General features: G+C 51.5%; 1 protein-coding gene across 2 annotated transcripts in view; it reads right to left on the reverse strand.

The window, feature by feature from the left end:
- The window catches only part of Nek6 (NIMA related kinase 6), a 72,996-nt gene that overhangs the window by 31,415 nt on the left and 26,406 nt on the right, over positions 1 to 15,175 (reverse strand). For both annotated transcript variants that reach the window (XM_021157094.3, XM_021157095.3), the window contains exon 2: positions 2,349 to 2,467. In XM_021157094.3, coding sequence (XP_021012753.1) covers positions 2,349 to 2,438 — 90 coding nt within the window. In that variant the 5' untranslated portion in view covers positions 2,439 to 2,467. The remainder of the gene's footprint in view (positions 1 to 2,348; positions 2,468 to 15,175) is intronic.

Genomic DNA, 15,175 nt, shown 5'->3' on the forward strand with positions numbered 1-15,175 from the left:
TCAATTATAAAAGTAAAGTCTATAGCTGGGTGTGTTGGGCCACACCTTTAATCCCAGCATTCTCGGAGGCAGAGACAGGAGAATCTCTGTGAGTTTGAGGCCATCCTGGTCTACCAAGTGAGTTCCAGTGAAGTCTAGAGGGCCTTCCAGGACAGCCAGGGCCAGAAAAACCCTGTCTTGAAAAACCAAAAAGTAAACAAACAAACGAACAAATGAATGAACGAATGGTCTACACATGGCATTTCCTTGACATACCTGATGCTGGGTCCCATGCTGGATGTTTAAATCATATCAATGTAATTGAGACTTTGCAGATGTCTCAGGATGGTGGTGCTAGCATTGTCTCTACTCTACAGATGAGAAAACTGAGGCTGAGACACTTTGTTCCCATCCTCAGAGCAGGTACAGCCTCATTCCTTGTTCCAAGGATGGCTTGCTGGGTCACACGCCTCCTGCCATAAAGAGACTCCACTCCATTCCAAGCATTTCAGGATGCTGACATGAACAGGTTTGTGCCACACTCCCCAGATGGGGTCAAGACATAGGCACTGAGAGGACTGAGGATATGCCTGGCTGGCCTCCATCTCCATCCCAGCCTGGAGCTAGCATAGCATACTTGGCCATGCACCCCAAGTTTTCAAGCCTGGCCAGGTACACAGGTGGGACCAGGGCATCCTTGCCTGACAGCCACTGCCCAGAGCAGCCGACACTGAGTGATTGCATCTAATTACACTTAACTATGTCGTCACCCGCTCCAACATGTGCAACAAGCAGCGGAGGACACTGTCACCGCTGCCTCCTCGCCTCGCCTCGCCTCGCACGAGAAATAATTACGGGCCTCTCTCCTCTGCCAAATGAGCCTGTAATTAACCCTAATTGCTCGAAATGCAACTGGCTAATTCTGGGAGATTAATCAAGGGGGATTCGATTGTTAGTGAATGACTTAATGTGACAAATGGCTACATTACCTAAGCAGGCCCCGCTGCCCCAGCCATCAGCATCATGTCCTGGCCCAGCTCAGGAGCTGTGCCTCTCCAGATTCTACCTGGAAACTGACCACCACATCCAGCGCAAACCACATAGTTGTCCTGGGACAGTCTGCATACTTGTGCCCACTGTCCATGAGCTCAGGTGTCATCTTTGTGTAGGTCGGTAGTAAGACACTCTCTTGGGCTGACATAGCCCTATGCCATAGATCACAACACAGCCAAGACTGCAAGCAAATACAAATTCAAAACCCACCTGGCTCCCTGAGCAGCTGTCTGTGCAGTTTAAAATTTGCACAATGGGCAGACCCTTAGTCTTCTACCCAGAACTAGGGTGTCAGAAGCTATGACAGTCTCCCACGAAGCAGGAATATGGCTGTCTTTAATATCCCTCTGATTTATGTCTTACAGCCTCAGGAAAAAGCTGACCCTGCCCACAGGGTCCTAAAGGATCTGGAGCACGCACCAAGCTTGCCATCCTCCAGACCACTGTCTGTCCCTTTCTTACAGAGGTCATCCCTCTCACTTGCTTCACTGGGGACTCTGGAGCCATGGGGATTCCTTCTGTTGGGTATTTTAATGTTTCTATCCCAGGAGATTTTGTGTTCCCTGAGAGCTGACCTGGGCCTGCCTCATATAGCCACACCCTAGGCAGTCCACTGCACATAATGGTATATTTTGAAATACAGATGTATTTCACTGACTCAGTGGTATAGAGCATGCCTCTGTGCATGAGGCTGGAGATATCCTTCATCTAGTAGGCATAGATGAGAAGGAGTAAACATCCCAAGGCCAGGGCCACACAGGGGGCATGCGCACGGGTGTGGGGGAATGCATGTGGGTGCAGGGAACACACAAGGTATGGGACATGGGTGGGAAGTCTCCTCAGAGAGTAGTATTTGGCCTTGTGGTCTGAAGGGAGACTGGGAAGGGCATTCTAGGTCGGGGAACAGTTTACAAAGGCACTGAGTGTGGCAAAGGCACTCAAAGCCACCTTTAGAGCAGAACCAAAGGTTCTAAGGCATCAAAAGCCAGGGTGATCTGGGCACAGGGAGGCCATCTCTAGACCACAAGATTGAAGACAGCCAAACATAATTCAGACCAAAGCAGAGGTCGACAGTGGCCCAGGACACGCAAGAGCTTTCTGTCCATTCCTGTGCCCCTCTTCTCCATGCACAGAGCTGCAGATGTGGAGCTGCCCCTCAACGGAAACCAAACATCTTTGAATTAAGTACAGGGCCACGCCCCAGGCCTGGGAGCATCCAGCGAGATGTCTGTGTGGCATGCTACGCAGCTCCCTACAGGTAGGAAAGGTCGAACAAAGGATCCTCAGTGTTCTGGGACACAAAAGAATGGGCTTACCTGTGGGTCTGGAGGGGGTGCAGGCCCCAGTGCATGGCAGAGGTGGTTCGGGCTCCCTCCATGAGGCATGTGGCTGGGCTGTCCTGCCATCCTGCATGCCAGCCTTACAAGGTCACGGGCTGCAACAGAAAATAGGAACCTGGTCACTTTCTCCTCCTAGCCACCAATTTCATTTTACAGATGGGAGAGCAGAGGGCACAGATGTCACTCTGCTCATGGTCACCTAGTTCACAAGTCACCAGTCTGGGACATAACACCCCAGAGGGTACTCTCTCTCCATGAGGTTGTGCTGCTTCAGTGGCTAGGTCTGTCCACTGGAAGGAGGGCACAGAGGTACTCTGCAGGGAAATGAGGACTCTCCATTCCAGGCCTGCACGGAGGCCCGCATCACTTACTTTCTTTTTGCTGAGATAAAACACCATGGCCAAAAGCAACTTTTAGAAAACAGTTTATTTTGGCTTATGGTTTCACCGTATGGTTAAGAGACCATACTGGCAGGGACAACATGGCTGCCAGAACACGGAGCTGAGAACTTGCATCCTTTATCAAAAGCATAAAACAGAGAGAGTGAGCTGGAAGTAGGATGAGGTTATAGAATCTGAAAGCCAGCCCTCAGTGATGTACTTCTTACGGCAAGGTACGCCACCGAAACTTCCCAACAGCAGCACCAACCTGAGCCATTGTGGGACACTTCTCACTGAAACTCCCATAAAACCTCAGCTTCTACCCTCACTACCAGACATTTTTCTACATCCTTTCGGTAGGTCTGTTCTGCTGTCCCCAACACCCCATATAAGCCCAATGGGCAACCTTAGTGGTCAGGAGAACCAAGCCAGACTCTGGTAGTACATAGCAGACATGGTAACACTGGAGGGTACACGTTCTTGTGGACCTCCAGGTAGGTTAGCTCTCATGGCCAGGACTGACCTGATGATGCCCATGCTATGTGCCCAATTATGAGCAGAAGTCAGTCAAGTGTCTCCCTACTCCTGGGCGAGTGCCTTCTACTCCTGGTGTTAGAGGCAGCTTCTAGCTTCCCCATCACACTGGCCTCTTTGTGGCAAAAATCAAGGCTGACATGCATGGGAGCTTTCTGGCTAGGGGAATGATTCTCTTGTGTGGGAAAGCCTGCATATACCCCGTAGTATGTCTTTAACATCTTCTGAGGGCCAGGCTTGGACTTGGGCTCCTACAAGGCATATGGAAGGCATCACTGTAGCTCAGTTAAGTAGGAAAACCCTGAAGCATCTACAGACTCACTCTTTGTGTCCCAATTCTAGTCTGAACTCCAGGGGTGCTGACCCAGGCTCCTGAGCAGCTGTGCTATATATAGTTCCTAGAGAGCCAGAAGCCCCTATGAATCATGAATGACCTTCCTAACATCTCAAGGGAATAAGCACACAAGCTGGTCAGTCCTGTCTCACATTTGTGTAACCCACATGGCAAGGCTAAGAGACTATTTGAACTAGCTCGTTTTCTGTTACTATACCAAAATGCCTGAGTCTGGACAACTTTATAAAGAAATTTTTTATTGAGCTCACAGTTTTGGAGATTCAAGGGCCCGATCAGCACTGGCAGGAACCTCTGCCAGGCTAATATTACACTGGCAGAGACTCTGGGAAAAAAGAACAGATCCCGTGGCCAGTCAGGAATCCAGACAGTCAGACAGTCAGGGGTCAGACTTGAACTTTTATAAACAATTTAACCTCATGAAAAATAATCCTTCCTGGAGGCAGTGCCCCTGTGACCTAATGACCTCCTACTAAGCTCTACCATTTAAAGGTCCCAACATCTCTTACCAGCAGTAAGACAGGAATCAGCACCATTGCTGTTGTTAGAACGGATATCCTGCAGATCTGGTCGGACTGTAAGTCACTCCACGACCCCTCTAAATCACCAGCCACATCAACCAGATGTGTTTGTAGCTTCCGGGTACACCAGGGGTACCTAGTCCACTACAGCAGGCACCCTGGCCTCCAGCGTCATTGTTCCTGCGCCCCTGGCAGCCCTTAAACTCCACTGTCTCTGAGTGGGCGCAAATGTGTGTGTGTGTGTGTGCATGTGTGTGGATACGTACATGTGTGTGCAAGTACATGGCAGAGGTCGACATGGTGCACTCATCAAAACCTTCCCTTCTTTGTATCTGGTTGCTAGGGATTGAACTCAGGTCCTCATGTTTCTCCCCAGCCCATCACTGATCTTTGAGGCATTTATCTATTCCACAGCGCATAAAATCAAAAACAGAAAGTGAGGCCACAGGTCCTCTGCCAAGACCAGCACAGCTCATGTGGATTTCTACTGTCTGTGACATTAACCACCTTTGATGTGGCTTATCCTCACGTGTGGGGATACACATGCGTAGTCTCTGACTGAGGATACACTGCATCACGGGCAGGTCTCTCCCTCCCTGAGTCCCTCTGTGCAGGCCTTACAGGGGATGCAAATGGGCCCAGATGCTCTCAGAATCTTCCATCTTCTCACCGTCTGGCTGAGCAACCAACTGCAGCATCCCTCCCGCCTTCCCCCCGCCCCCCCCATGGTGACATGGTGGAGGAGCTGGGTACAAAAAGCCCCAGGATAAACAGATAAGCGCGGAGAAGCTTCCTCAGGCACTGTTGTTACTCAGGGGGAAAGCCTGTGACAACAAACTGGGCATAAGAGTGAGCCCGATGTAAAATGCGCATGAATTTGAAGAGGAAGCCAGAGGCTCCCGCAGGCTTAGCAGCTGATGCGGCCAACACCCTCCTCATCCCTCAGGGTGACATGTTCACCGTCCTCTGCCCTTAGGGGGACCTCTGGGAAAAAGATGGAGAACTGTCTTCAGGAGAAGGTTCCATCTTCATCTTAGAAGGCTCCAGAATGGGCCCACAGGCTGCCCTGTCCTGGGCATTCATGTTATCTGTTCTGCCTACCTAACTGACTGAACTGTCTCTGAATTCCCTTTCCCTCATTCTGCCTCCAGCCTTCAGGTGTTTGGGGCTGAGGACTAGGGGTGGGGTGGGGTGGGGGTACTACGTGTGAATCTGCACTCTTTCACAAACTAACTGGGACCTTGGGCAAATCTCACTGAGCTGCCTGGCAGCTCTTTAGGAAGGCCACGCCCCTCCTGGATCAGACCTCCAAACAGCTATATGGACCTTACTTGGGGTGCCAGGACTATGACAAGGGGCCCAAGCCACCTCTGAAGATAACATGATAACAGATAACGATGACAATTGTTGCATGGGCCCTTAATACGTCCTTCATCCTGTATACTTTAATGTGACCTCATGAGCTAGAGGCTGCAATCAGGCCACTGAGCAAATGAGGCATGAGGAGGTTGAAAGGCTCGCCCAGGCCGCATGGATAAGCAGTGGGGCCAGGATTTAGACCTAAGTGGCATCCTTTCCTGAGGCTACCACACTGTCATCTTTTTCAGTGGCACTCTGTAGACTGAGCCCTGTCTCCACACAAGAGCCATGATGTAGGGCCAGTGCACAAGTTTGGGAGCTGTGGAGCACCCTAGGACCAGTGCTCACAAGGGGCCTTTGGTCCAACACAGGCCACTGGGCAGAACCTGCAGAGGCACTGTGTTCCGGATCACACCCAGCTGCTGTCCACATTTATCTCTTCTAGCAATCCCCCCCCCACCTCCACCCCCACCCCAGGCATCCAATCAGTGACACACAGACCCATGCAGAACCCAGTGACACCTGCCATGCAGAGTTCCCCAGGGTAGAGAAGAAGACAGCCCAGCCTGACAAGCACCAAGGGGAATGCTGCAGATGGAAGGAGTCCAGCAGAGAATGGGGGGAGGGCCCTTCTTAATGGGTCAGCGTCTTCAAGGCTTTGGGGAAACTCATAATAGGTAGGGGAACTGAGGCTCAAAGCCATATGCCCAATAAGCCACAGATGAGAATTGGGTTCAGACTTCAGTGTCCCTCCTTCCAGGGCTTTTGGTCCCCAGGGAGTCACGGCAGAGCAGGACTTAAGGAGAGCTGCACTCTGTAATACCCAACCTCCACACATTGTACATTTCTACAAAAAACTCTGCTTCCTCCAGAGTCAGATGCAGGTAAGGGCATCTGGAGGGAGACATGGAGTGCAGGGACAGAGCAGAGGTAAACGCTTTGAGTAATATGGGGAGTCTCCTGGCCCAGTCACCCTGGGGATTCCGGGATCCTCCAGCCCCTGCCATGCTGCACAACAATGAGTCAGTGGCTGCCAAGCCCAAGCCAGGGGTCAAAAATCTGTGGAATGTGACCCAGAGCCACAGGCCTCGCAGAACCATCTCAGACTGCTTTTCCTCTGAATCGAGCAAATGCTTGTGCTCCGAGGTGCTGTGCCGTGTGCACACACCATGTAACCTCTCACCTAGGCTCCTGGCTTTGGTGTAGAGAGCAACAAAGAGCTGTGACGTGTGCACCAGGCAGCCAGAGATGACCCTGGAACAATGTAGGGTTCAAGAGGGACATGCTAGAGAGCTTGATTGCTGAGCTAAAAATGTTACCCCATTTTCCTACAACGAGAGCCTGTTTCCTAACATGGCAGCCGGGTGAACAAGCAGATGGATCTCTGAGAGTATCTTGGTGGGTCACACATTCAGTGGAAAGTGTCACAAGTTCTGGCCACTGTAAGCATTATTTATGCAATGCTCACAGAGTAATGGAGGGTAAGTGCCTGCACTAATGGTATCCATGGGGGCTGAGGTTCAGTCAGGGACATACACTTGCCCAAAGTTATACTGCATATGTCTTCCTTCATGTGAACTGTGGCCACTCTGCCTGGCCTTGAACTAAGCTCTCTCTCACATGGCAGGAACCTAGGGAAACAGAGGAGGCTGGAGGCTGAACTAGGTTGGATTTGAAGTTCCAATTGGCCTTTTTCCCAGGACTGTCACCCGAGACTTGCCTCTCAACTTCTGGGGACTTAATCTTGGGGTAAGTTCTACCTTTATCTACCTTCATTGACCCTCACAAGACTGGTGGGTCCTAGACACTGTCACTGTGAGAGATGACTGTGCCCAGAGCAGATGTGTCTACCTTGATCCTAATGACAGAAACCTAGTTTGGGTGCCCACTACCCAAAGGGCAGCCTAGAGTTGGAGGCCCAAGGCCCAGTAAGGAGACATAGCAGGTCCCAGCTCCTGGCCACTTATGGGGTCAAGCTTATACAGCTTCATCATTAGCCAACATCCACAGGTCTTTACCCTCTCCTAAGATGAGGTGCCATTACCCCACTGTGCAGATGAGAAACTGAGGCTCCAAAAAAGACCATGACTTGTCAAAGTAAACCTACAAAGTGACCAGGGCACCACCTGATCAGCTTCTCAAAGCAAGGAAGAAGGCCAGCTGGTGAGAGGCAAACTGGAATGCATGTCACATGGACCAGTTATTGGGGAACTTGATAGTAGCATGGTTGGTACTAGGTATACTCCATGTGATTGCTAGAATCCACATGCAGAGGAGGAAATGAAAGTCAGGTTGGTTGAGTGACAGTCCAAAGTTACACTGGAGGCAACAGAATCAACTGACACTTGAAACCAAGTCTTCCTATGTCCATCCGCACAGCCTTGGAAGAGCACACAAATACACGCAAGGATTGACTGAATGAGTCCAACCCCGGGGATGCAGCTATGGCGAAGTGCATTCTCCCAGCCGGTGCCCCTTCCCTAATGGTCTCCGGTTAAGCAGATGTTATTGGGTTTTCACTTGACAGGAAACAGTCAGAGCTCAGGCCAGAATTCTGAGAGCTGGTTAGGCTAGAAAAGACACAGATGGAGTCTGGTTTCCAGACTGGTCCTGTGTCCCTCTAACCCTTCAGAATCTCTTCCCTCCAGATCACATACACTACGCAGACTCTGCAGCTCCACGGTCAGTGCACACCTGGCTTCTCTGAAAGCATGTCACAATGAGGTCCGACACGGGCCTCTTTCTCAGGCAGTGGGGGCCACCCTAAGGTGGGCCTGAGAGACATGGAGCCAGTATCCTAGAGCACGGGGTTCCCCACTTTCTTCTCCTCTCCCCTCCCTTTCCCTTACCTATTCCCTCCTTGCATCCCTGCCCACTGCACTACCTTTATCTTCCTCCTGCAAGCCTAGGATTCTTCTGAGGTACTCCAGACCCAGCCACACCCTCACAGATGCTGCTTAAGGCCTGCCCTTTCTTAGTCCCCATCTCAGCCAGAACTAGGCTCCACCCCAAGCTTCACCTTCCCTCACAGGCCTGAGTGGTCTTGTTGATTCTGTCTCCCAAGTCTCCCTCCCAAAGGTCCCCTCCTAGACATAACCCTTCCCAGATCCTGTAGTCCTCAACACCCTTGGCCTTACCACTGATTTTTGTGTGTCTTCTGGTATGCAGATTGTGTACACATATGCAGAGACCAGAGGAGGCCTTCCTTCGGGTGTCTTCTACTCTCTGATTCGTTCCCTGAGACAAGGATGGTCGCGAGCAAGTCGGAGCCATCCTCCTGCCACCTTCTCCCCAAAGCCCCAACTTGGGCTGTGGTCATAGGCCTAACTATACACATAGAGCTTGGTGTCTGGGTGTTGGGATATGAACTCACACAATAAGTGTTCTTACCTGCTGAGCAGCTTCCTCACCCTGAAGGTATTTCTTAACAGTCTGCAAGGCTTTCCAGGCAAAGGCCACAGGTCAGAGTGAGGTGTTCCCAAGCCATGCCCAGCTGGCACTAGCGTGCCCACTACAATCCCAGACCCCTGCACCACAGCTGCACTACACAGCCTCCCTGCCCTTCCATAGCACCCCAGTCTTTCCAGACTTCTCCATGTACCAGCCTTTGCCCAGAAGACCTACCAATGACCTCTTAATTCACAAGGTCACACTCACTACCAGGTCAGGTCTCTGGCCTGCCTTGGGCTCAGGGATTTGTGGGATCTTGGGAAAGTGTCATCCTCTATGTGAGTTCCAAGTTCTGTAGAAGGAAGGGGCATCCGAACTTTCTTAGGTGCTCTCTAAGGATAGAGTGAGCAACTGGGTAGCAGCAAGGACAGCTTTTCCCAGTATGACAGGGTCCACACGGATTTCCCCTAAAACCAACACTTGGGGACACAGACTGCTTCCTTTGTCATTACATCTGTTTCTGAAGCTAGCTGTCAAGAGTAGAAACTGACCATAGAGTCATCTTCAAGCTGTTAGGCTGTGGGAGGCACAGAGGTCCTTATGCACACAGATATGTACCAACGGGAATGTTAAACACACGGGCTTAAAAACACAAAAGCAGCCGGGCGTGGTGGCGCACGCCTTTAATCCCAGCACTCGGGAGGCAGAGGCAGGCGGATTTCTGAGTTCGAGGCCAGCCTGGTCTACAAAGTGAGTGCCAGGACAGCCAGGGCTACACAGAGAAACCCTGTCTCGAAAAACCAAAAAAAAAAAAAAAACAAAAAAAAAAAAACACAAAAGCAGACATGCATAATCTGTTATCTGCTCAGAATGCAGGTGGCAGATGTGGTTAATAGCCTGGTGGCCGCCTCTGCACTGTAGAACCACAGCAGATGCTACCCAGACCCTTATCCTGAGCTGGTCAATCTACAGAACCCACCTTTACTGAAGATTTCACATGTACTTTACAGAGAGTTTCCATGCAGTCATGTCTTAAGCTTTATTGTGCATGCAGGATTGATTTAATTATCTATCACCAGGAAATATTTTCACCAAATTGTGCCATGCTTGAATACATTTAAGATAAACTACTTGGATCAGACTCTCACATTTTTTTGTCAATACTGGCTACTGTCAGGTTGAACCAAACTGCCTTCTTTCCTCCCATTGATTGTTACTCTGCTAACTGTGGTGGTTCACAGATACCCAACCACCAGCACCAGCACCACCACCAGCACCACCACCAGCACAACCACCATCACCACGCCTTGCCCAGGTCTGGCACAAATGAGAGCTTTCTCACTGGCGGGTGGAGAAGCTCTCTAAAGCCTTGTAATCCCTACAGCCAAAGGTCAGACAGAAGTTATCATTCAAAACTTACCACACAGACACAAGCTCCCAGGACTTGTAAAAATCAACACTAGTTCCTGGTCACACTTCAGTTACCTTTGCAGGATAACAAAGGGACGCTAATGATCTCACTCTTTTCTCAGAGGAAGAGTGAGAGGGTGGAGTCCCACAGGGGTGGGGGTGGGGGGCTGGTTTAAACTACTCAAGATAAAGCTGAGATCTGCTAAATGTGTCCCTGTGTACACATCCCCTCCTGTGGCTGTCTACAACCCCCATTTAATAGATGAGGAAACTGAGACACGGGGAAGTTAGATGGCCTATCAAGTTGGTAAGAATAGGACCTGTGTGGTCCCAGCCCTGACTCTCTTTGAAAGTTTGAAGTGATCTTTGGAAATCACCAGGAGCCAGAAGCTACCCCAGGCTTTCTAAGAAACCTACCACCTCAGTGACTCCTGCCGTGCCTCCACCTCAGAAGTGAATTTTTCCCAGGCATTGGCAGGCTCTTCTATGTCTGAAGTAAATGGTCTCCTGGCAAAATTCACTCCTACCCCAAAACCCAACCACATGGCCTCCTCCAGGCAGCACTCTTAGATTCCCTCTCCTGCCTGCAGTGTGTCACTATCCCCTTGGCTCTGGCCCTTTGGGAAGTTTCCCTTCCCTTCCCTCAAAGGTAGAGACCAAGTCACTCACCCCCAGAGCTCAGTGGGCACAGAGGACTGTTAGATAAAGGCTACCAGTGGATTCAGGAGAAGAGACTTGCCAGAGCCACATTTCAGGGCAGAGATTCTTGAAGAGTAGAAATCCATCTATCCCATGTCCTTTCTCAGACACTATTGTTCCTACAAGCAACAGCAGGTAGAGAAAACCAGCAGAGTAGGCCCAACTGGCTCCAGATTCAAGGTCTGTCTTAAGCTTGTCCCTAGGCCCAGCAGAGTGTCAGCCATCCCTACGGGCCACGTGACCACCCCTAGCTTCAGATTCTACCCCAGGGACATGTGTTCCACCTGTCCCCACCACTACCCCAGGAGTTCTAGCAAAGCCTGGGGACTGCTTAACAGGATCCTGGCTGGCAGCACCTGCCGTGCCCCACAGCAGTGGCAAAGGTCTCTCAGGCAAGTGGCAGTGCTGCTGTTTCTGGCTGCCCCTGCTGGCAGGCAATTGAGGAAGCAGTGGGTAACAGAGGTGCAGCTAGGTCTGGTAACCCTCTGAGTTCAGGATCTGGAGGTTTCTGGGGTCTGGCTCCCTGTTATTAGCTGGGCAAGCCCCCAGGAGTGCAAGTAGCAGGAAAAGGGGACAGAGTTCCCTGTGGCAGGAGCTTGGCTAGTCTGGTACCTCCTTAAGTGAGCAGCCCCAAGGCAAGTCTACTTAGCTGAGGGTTGAGGGCTGGTACAGTACCCAAAGTCTCCATGGATCCAAATGGCCAATGAGGGTGAGGGACATGGCCCCTTCTGCCTATGCTGGGGACTTCCCCTTCCCAAGACTCTTGTCCCCAAACACCACCAAAAGGAAATTCCCCCACCTCGCACTGCTCCAAAAATAGCTGGGACTGCCACCTCCATGGTGAATGGAACTTGTCACACCCCCTACAGAGCCTCCTGCTTACCAGGAAGTACAAGCTGGCGGCAGTGGCCACCAGACGGTATGGAAGCCAATGCAGGTAGCTTAAAACCTGCTCTGGGATGGCCTGGTCAGCTCCTCATTTTATCCACAAGAAACTGAGGCAGAGGTCACCTGGGACTATAAACACAGTAGGGCTAACATCAGCCTGGAGATATCATCCCTTCTGCCCTAGACAACTCAATCAAAGGGATTCCCCACCCCCACCCCCAGGCTCTTGGACACCTGGCACTTGGACACTGGATGCCAGGAGGGAAGAGAGATCCTTCCCTTATCCCCATGTTCTACCCCACCAAGCACAACAGTCCTTGTTGGCCCTTTAAAAGCTTAGCCCTTCTCGGGCTTAGTGGGGAAAAGGCTCACTGAGCAAGTGTGAGACCCAAGTCAGCTGACACAGTAGTGTCTGTACTCCCGCGCCTTCTGTGAGATGGGAGGACAGGGCAGCAGAATCCCTGGAAGCTTGCAGTCTGGCTAGCTTAGTGCACGCAGCCACAGACAAGGAGACTCAAATACGGTAGATGGCAAGGGCTAACCCTTGAGGTTGTTCTCTGGACCCCCATAAGTATTCACACACATGGATGCACTAACGTGCATAAGGGGGCGGGTTTTTAATATAAATGACAGCTTGGTTCTTCCTATTATTTGTATGCTGGACAAGGCCTATCTGCTGACCATGAAAGAGGGTTTGTCAAACACCAACGCCAGTCTTGAGCCCCGTCTCTGCCACATCCCCCACTATGTGCCCAGGTCTTCTCATAGGTTACAAGGGGACAAGGACAGCATCTACTCTCCCAGAATGCTAAAGGACTAAATGACATTACAAGGGTCAGAAGTGCTCAGCTCTGAGCCTGGCTCCCAACAGACACCCAAACAGTGGGGTCATTGTTGTTCTGATTCCATCCTTACTCTCCTACTGTGCTTTGCTCTTTAAAACAAGGCCATAGGTCCAGAAACTGCGGTCCTAGTAGAGCATTCCCAGACTTCCTTTCTCCTCCCCCTCTTCTCCAAGCCCTTCCAGATGCCTTTTCTACGCAGAAACCGCGCTGACAATTGGGAAACCCAGGATGCCATAAACAAAAGCCCCTGTTCTTACTGGGGCCACAGGCCAAAAAGGCATCTAACAGAGCCTCAAGAAGAGGGAAGAGCAGTCACACACAGCTTCTTGTACCAAGTACCCCTCCACCCCTCGAGACTCGATAGCTGGGAAGGTGGGCAGGGCTGGACTGAGAGGAAAGGGGTTCCCAGCAGAGGACACAGAAGAGTCAAAGGCACAGTGGCAGGCTGGGTTGTAGCCCTTCCATAGGCCACCATGTCCTCTGTGTTCTTACAGGGTGTGAGGATAGCATCGACTGCCCCCAGGCCTGCTCCAGGCCCTCGCTCCACAGGCCACACCTGCCTTCCCCAGAACAAGAGCCACTTCTACCCTGCACCCCATCTGCAGGAGCACTGCTGTGAGGGCTGACACTGGCATATGGCAGCTGAAGCTCCAGAGGCCGTGCTGTGCCAGACTCTGGCACAAGGGCTCGGCCACCTGCCAATACACCTTCCCTGCCGGCCCCAACTGTCGGGCATATGCCTACTGCCGGCTCCCTTGGTGACAGTTGCTGGGCCCAGGCCAGCCATCCATAGGGGCTGGACTCTAAGGCCACTTCCGGGGGTATATGATTCTCCCAAGGAGGAGGTGCTCAAAGACCTGTGTCTTCTATGACCCTATTAGTCTGCTTCATAGAACGGTTCCAGGCAAGGTAGATGAGGGCTTCCTGAGTGACAGGGAGCTCCCTTCACAATCTCCAGTGACACTGTCTTAGTCCAATCCTGTCCACCCACACAGCCACCTAATCACAGGCTCTGCAGCTACCTCCTGACCAGACACTTGCTACACCTGAGTTAGATCTGGGACATGCAGCCATTTTTTTTTCAAAGGGTAAGTTTTTGTTTTGCATGTGTGAGGGTGCAGCATGTGTGTATTTGGGTGCATGTTCACACATGTGTGGAGACCAGAGTTTGTGGTCAGTATCTTTCTCTACTCTCCACTTCATTCGCAGACACAGGGTTCCTCTCTGAATGTGAAGCTAGACCACCACACGGCTTCAGGTGCGGTGTTAATTTAGGTGCTGGTGATCTGCATGCTGTATGTTTTATCCGCTGGGCCATCTCCCCAGCCCCTAATAGGTGGCCACTTTTAACTCCACCTGAGGGACGCTGGCTCTAGGTTGTGGCATACAAGGCATGGTGACCCAGGACATACAACCTGGGTGCTCACAGCGCTGCTTGGAATGTATCTGGGCCTCAGATTCCCTACCTACAATATAGGTCTGGGGATGATCCTTTTGGTGTGATGGAAGGTTTGTGATCCACTGGGATGCCCTGAAACTGAACTAGATATGAGTCTCATATTCAATCACATGCTTGCTTCTGGGAAGAAAGCAGCTCTACCAGGCCTAGTAGAGCAAGGTCTAGGATCTGTTCTTTGGCCTGAGGACACTTTCTGCACGCTGCTGCCAGACACATAGCCACATGTGGGCTCCCAGGCCTGCTGTGGGCTCCCAATCACAGCCACAGTGGCGGTAATGCATGGAAAGAACACTACAGCGAGAGTTCCTCCAACTACTAGCTGCTGGGCCAGACCGGCTGAGGACACTGGCGGTGAGTACGCTCGCAAAGTCACCCTGCATGGCAGTCTTGGGCACCTACGGATGACTAAACAGCCTTGCCCACTGCGTTCCAGCTGGAGTGGCAGAGCTTGGCTGAGAACTCATGCCTGCGACCACCCCTGGGTGAGCTGCATCCCCCCTGCCTTCTGAGAAGAAGCAAATGTGTGAGGTTGGGAACAACCAGACCAAAGTGCTTCTCACTACGCTGTTTGGAGGGATCAAGGAGGCTTCTTCAGTCCAGGCTCTGAAGTCTGAGAGCTCCGGGTTCAAATCCCACGCTGCCTCTGTCTAGCAACCTGAATGTGGGCCAGCGCCCCAGCTATGTCTATAATTCTGTCTTCTGAAAACAGGGGCCTTCCAGGACCCACCCTGTGGGGCTGTTGAGAGACTGTGTGAGAACATGCTGGCAAACACCTGCTGCAGAGTGTCAGGGCCCAAGTTCACGTAGGAGCTCATGTATGGTAACAGCGACACTGTGAGGATGAATTTCAGAGCCAAACAATGCTTACTCAAGAACAGACGTCTGCAACACAAATTCTGCAAACAATCCTTCACCATAAAGCCATTCCTCGCTCTCCTGGGAATCCAAGGCCCGGGGCACCGAGGG

The sequence above is a fragment of the Mus caroli genome, unplaced genomic scaffold (assembly GCF_978045245.1).
Source record: "Mus caroli unplaced genomic scaffold, Mus_caroli_1 scaffold_2, whole genome shotgun sequence".
Lineage (NCBI taxonomy): Eukaryota > Metazoa > Chordata > Mammalia > Rodentia > Muridae > Mus > Mus caroli.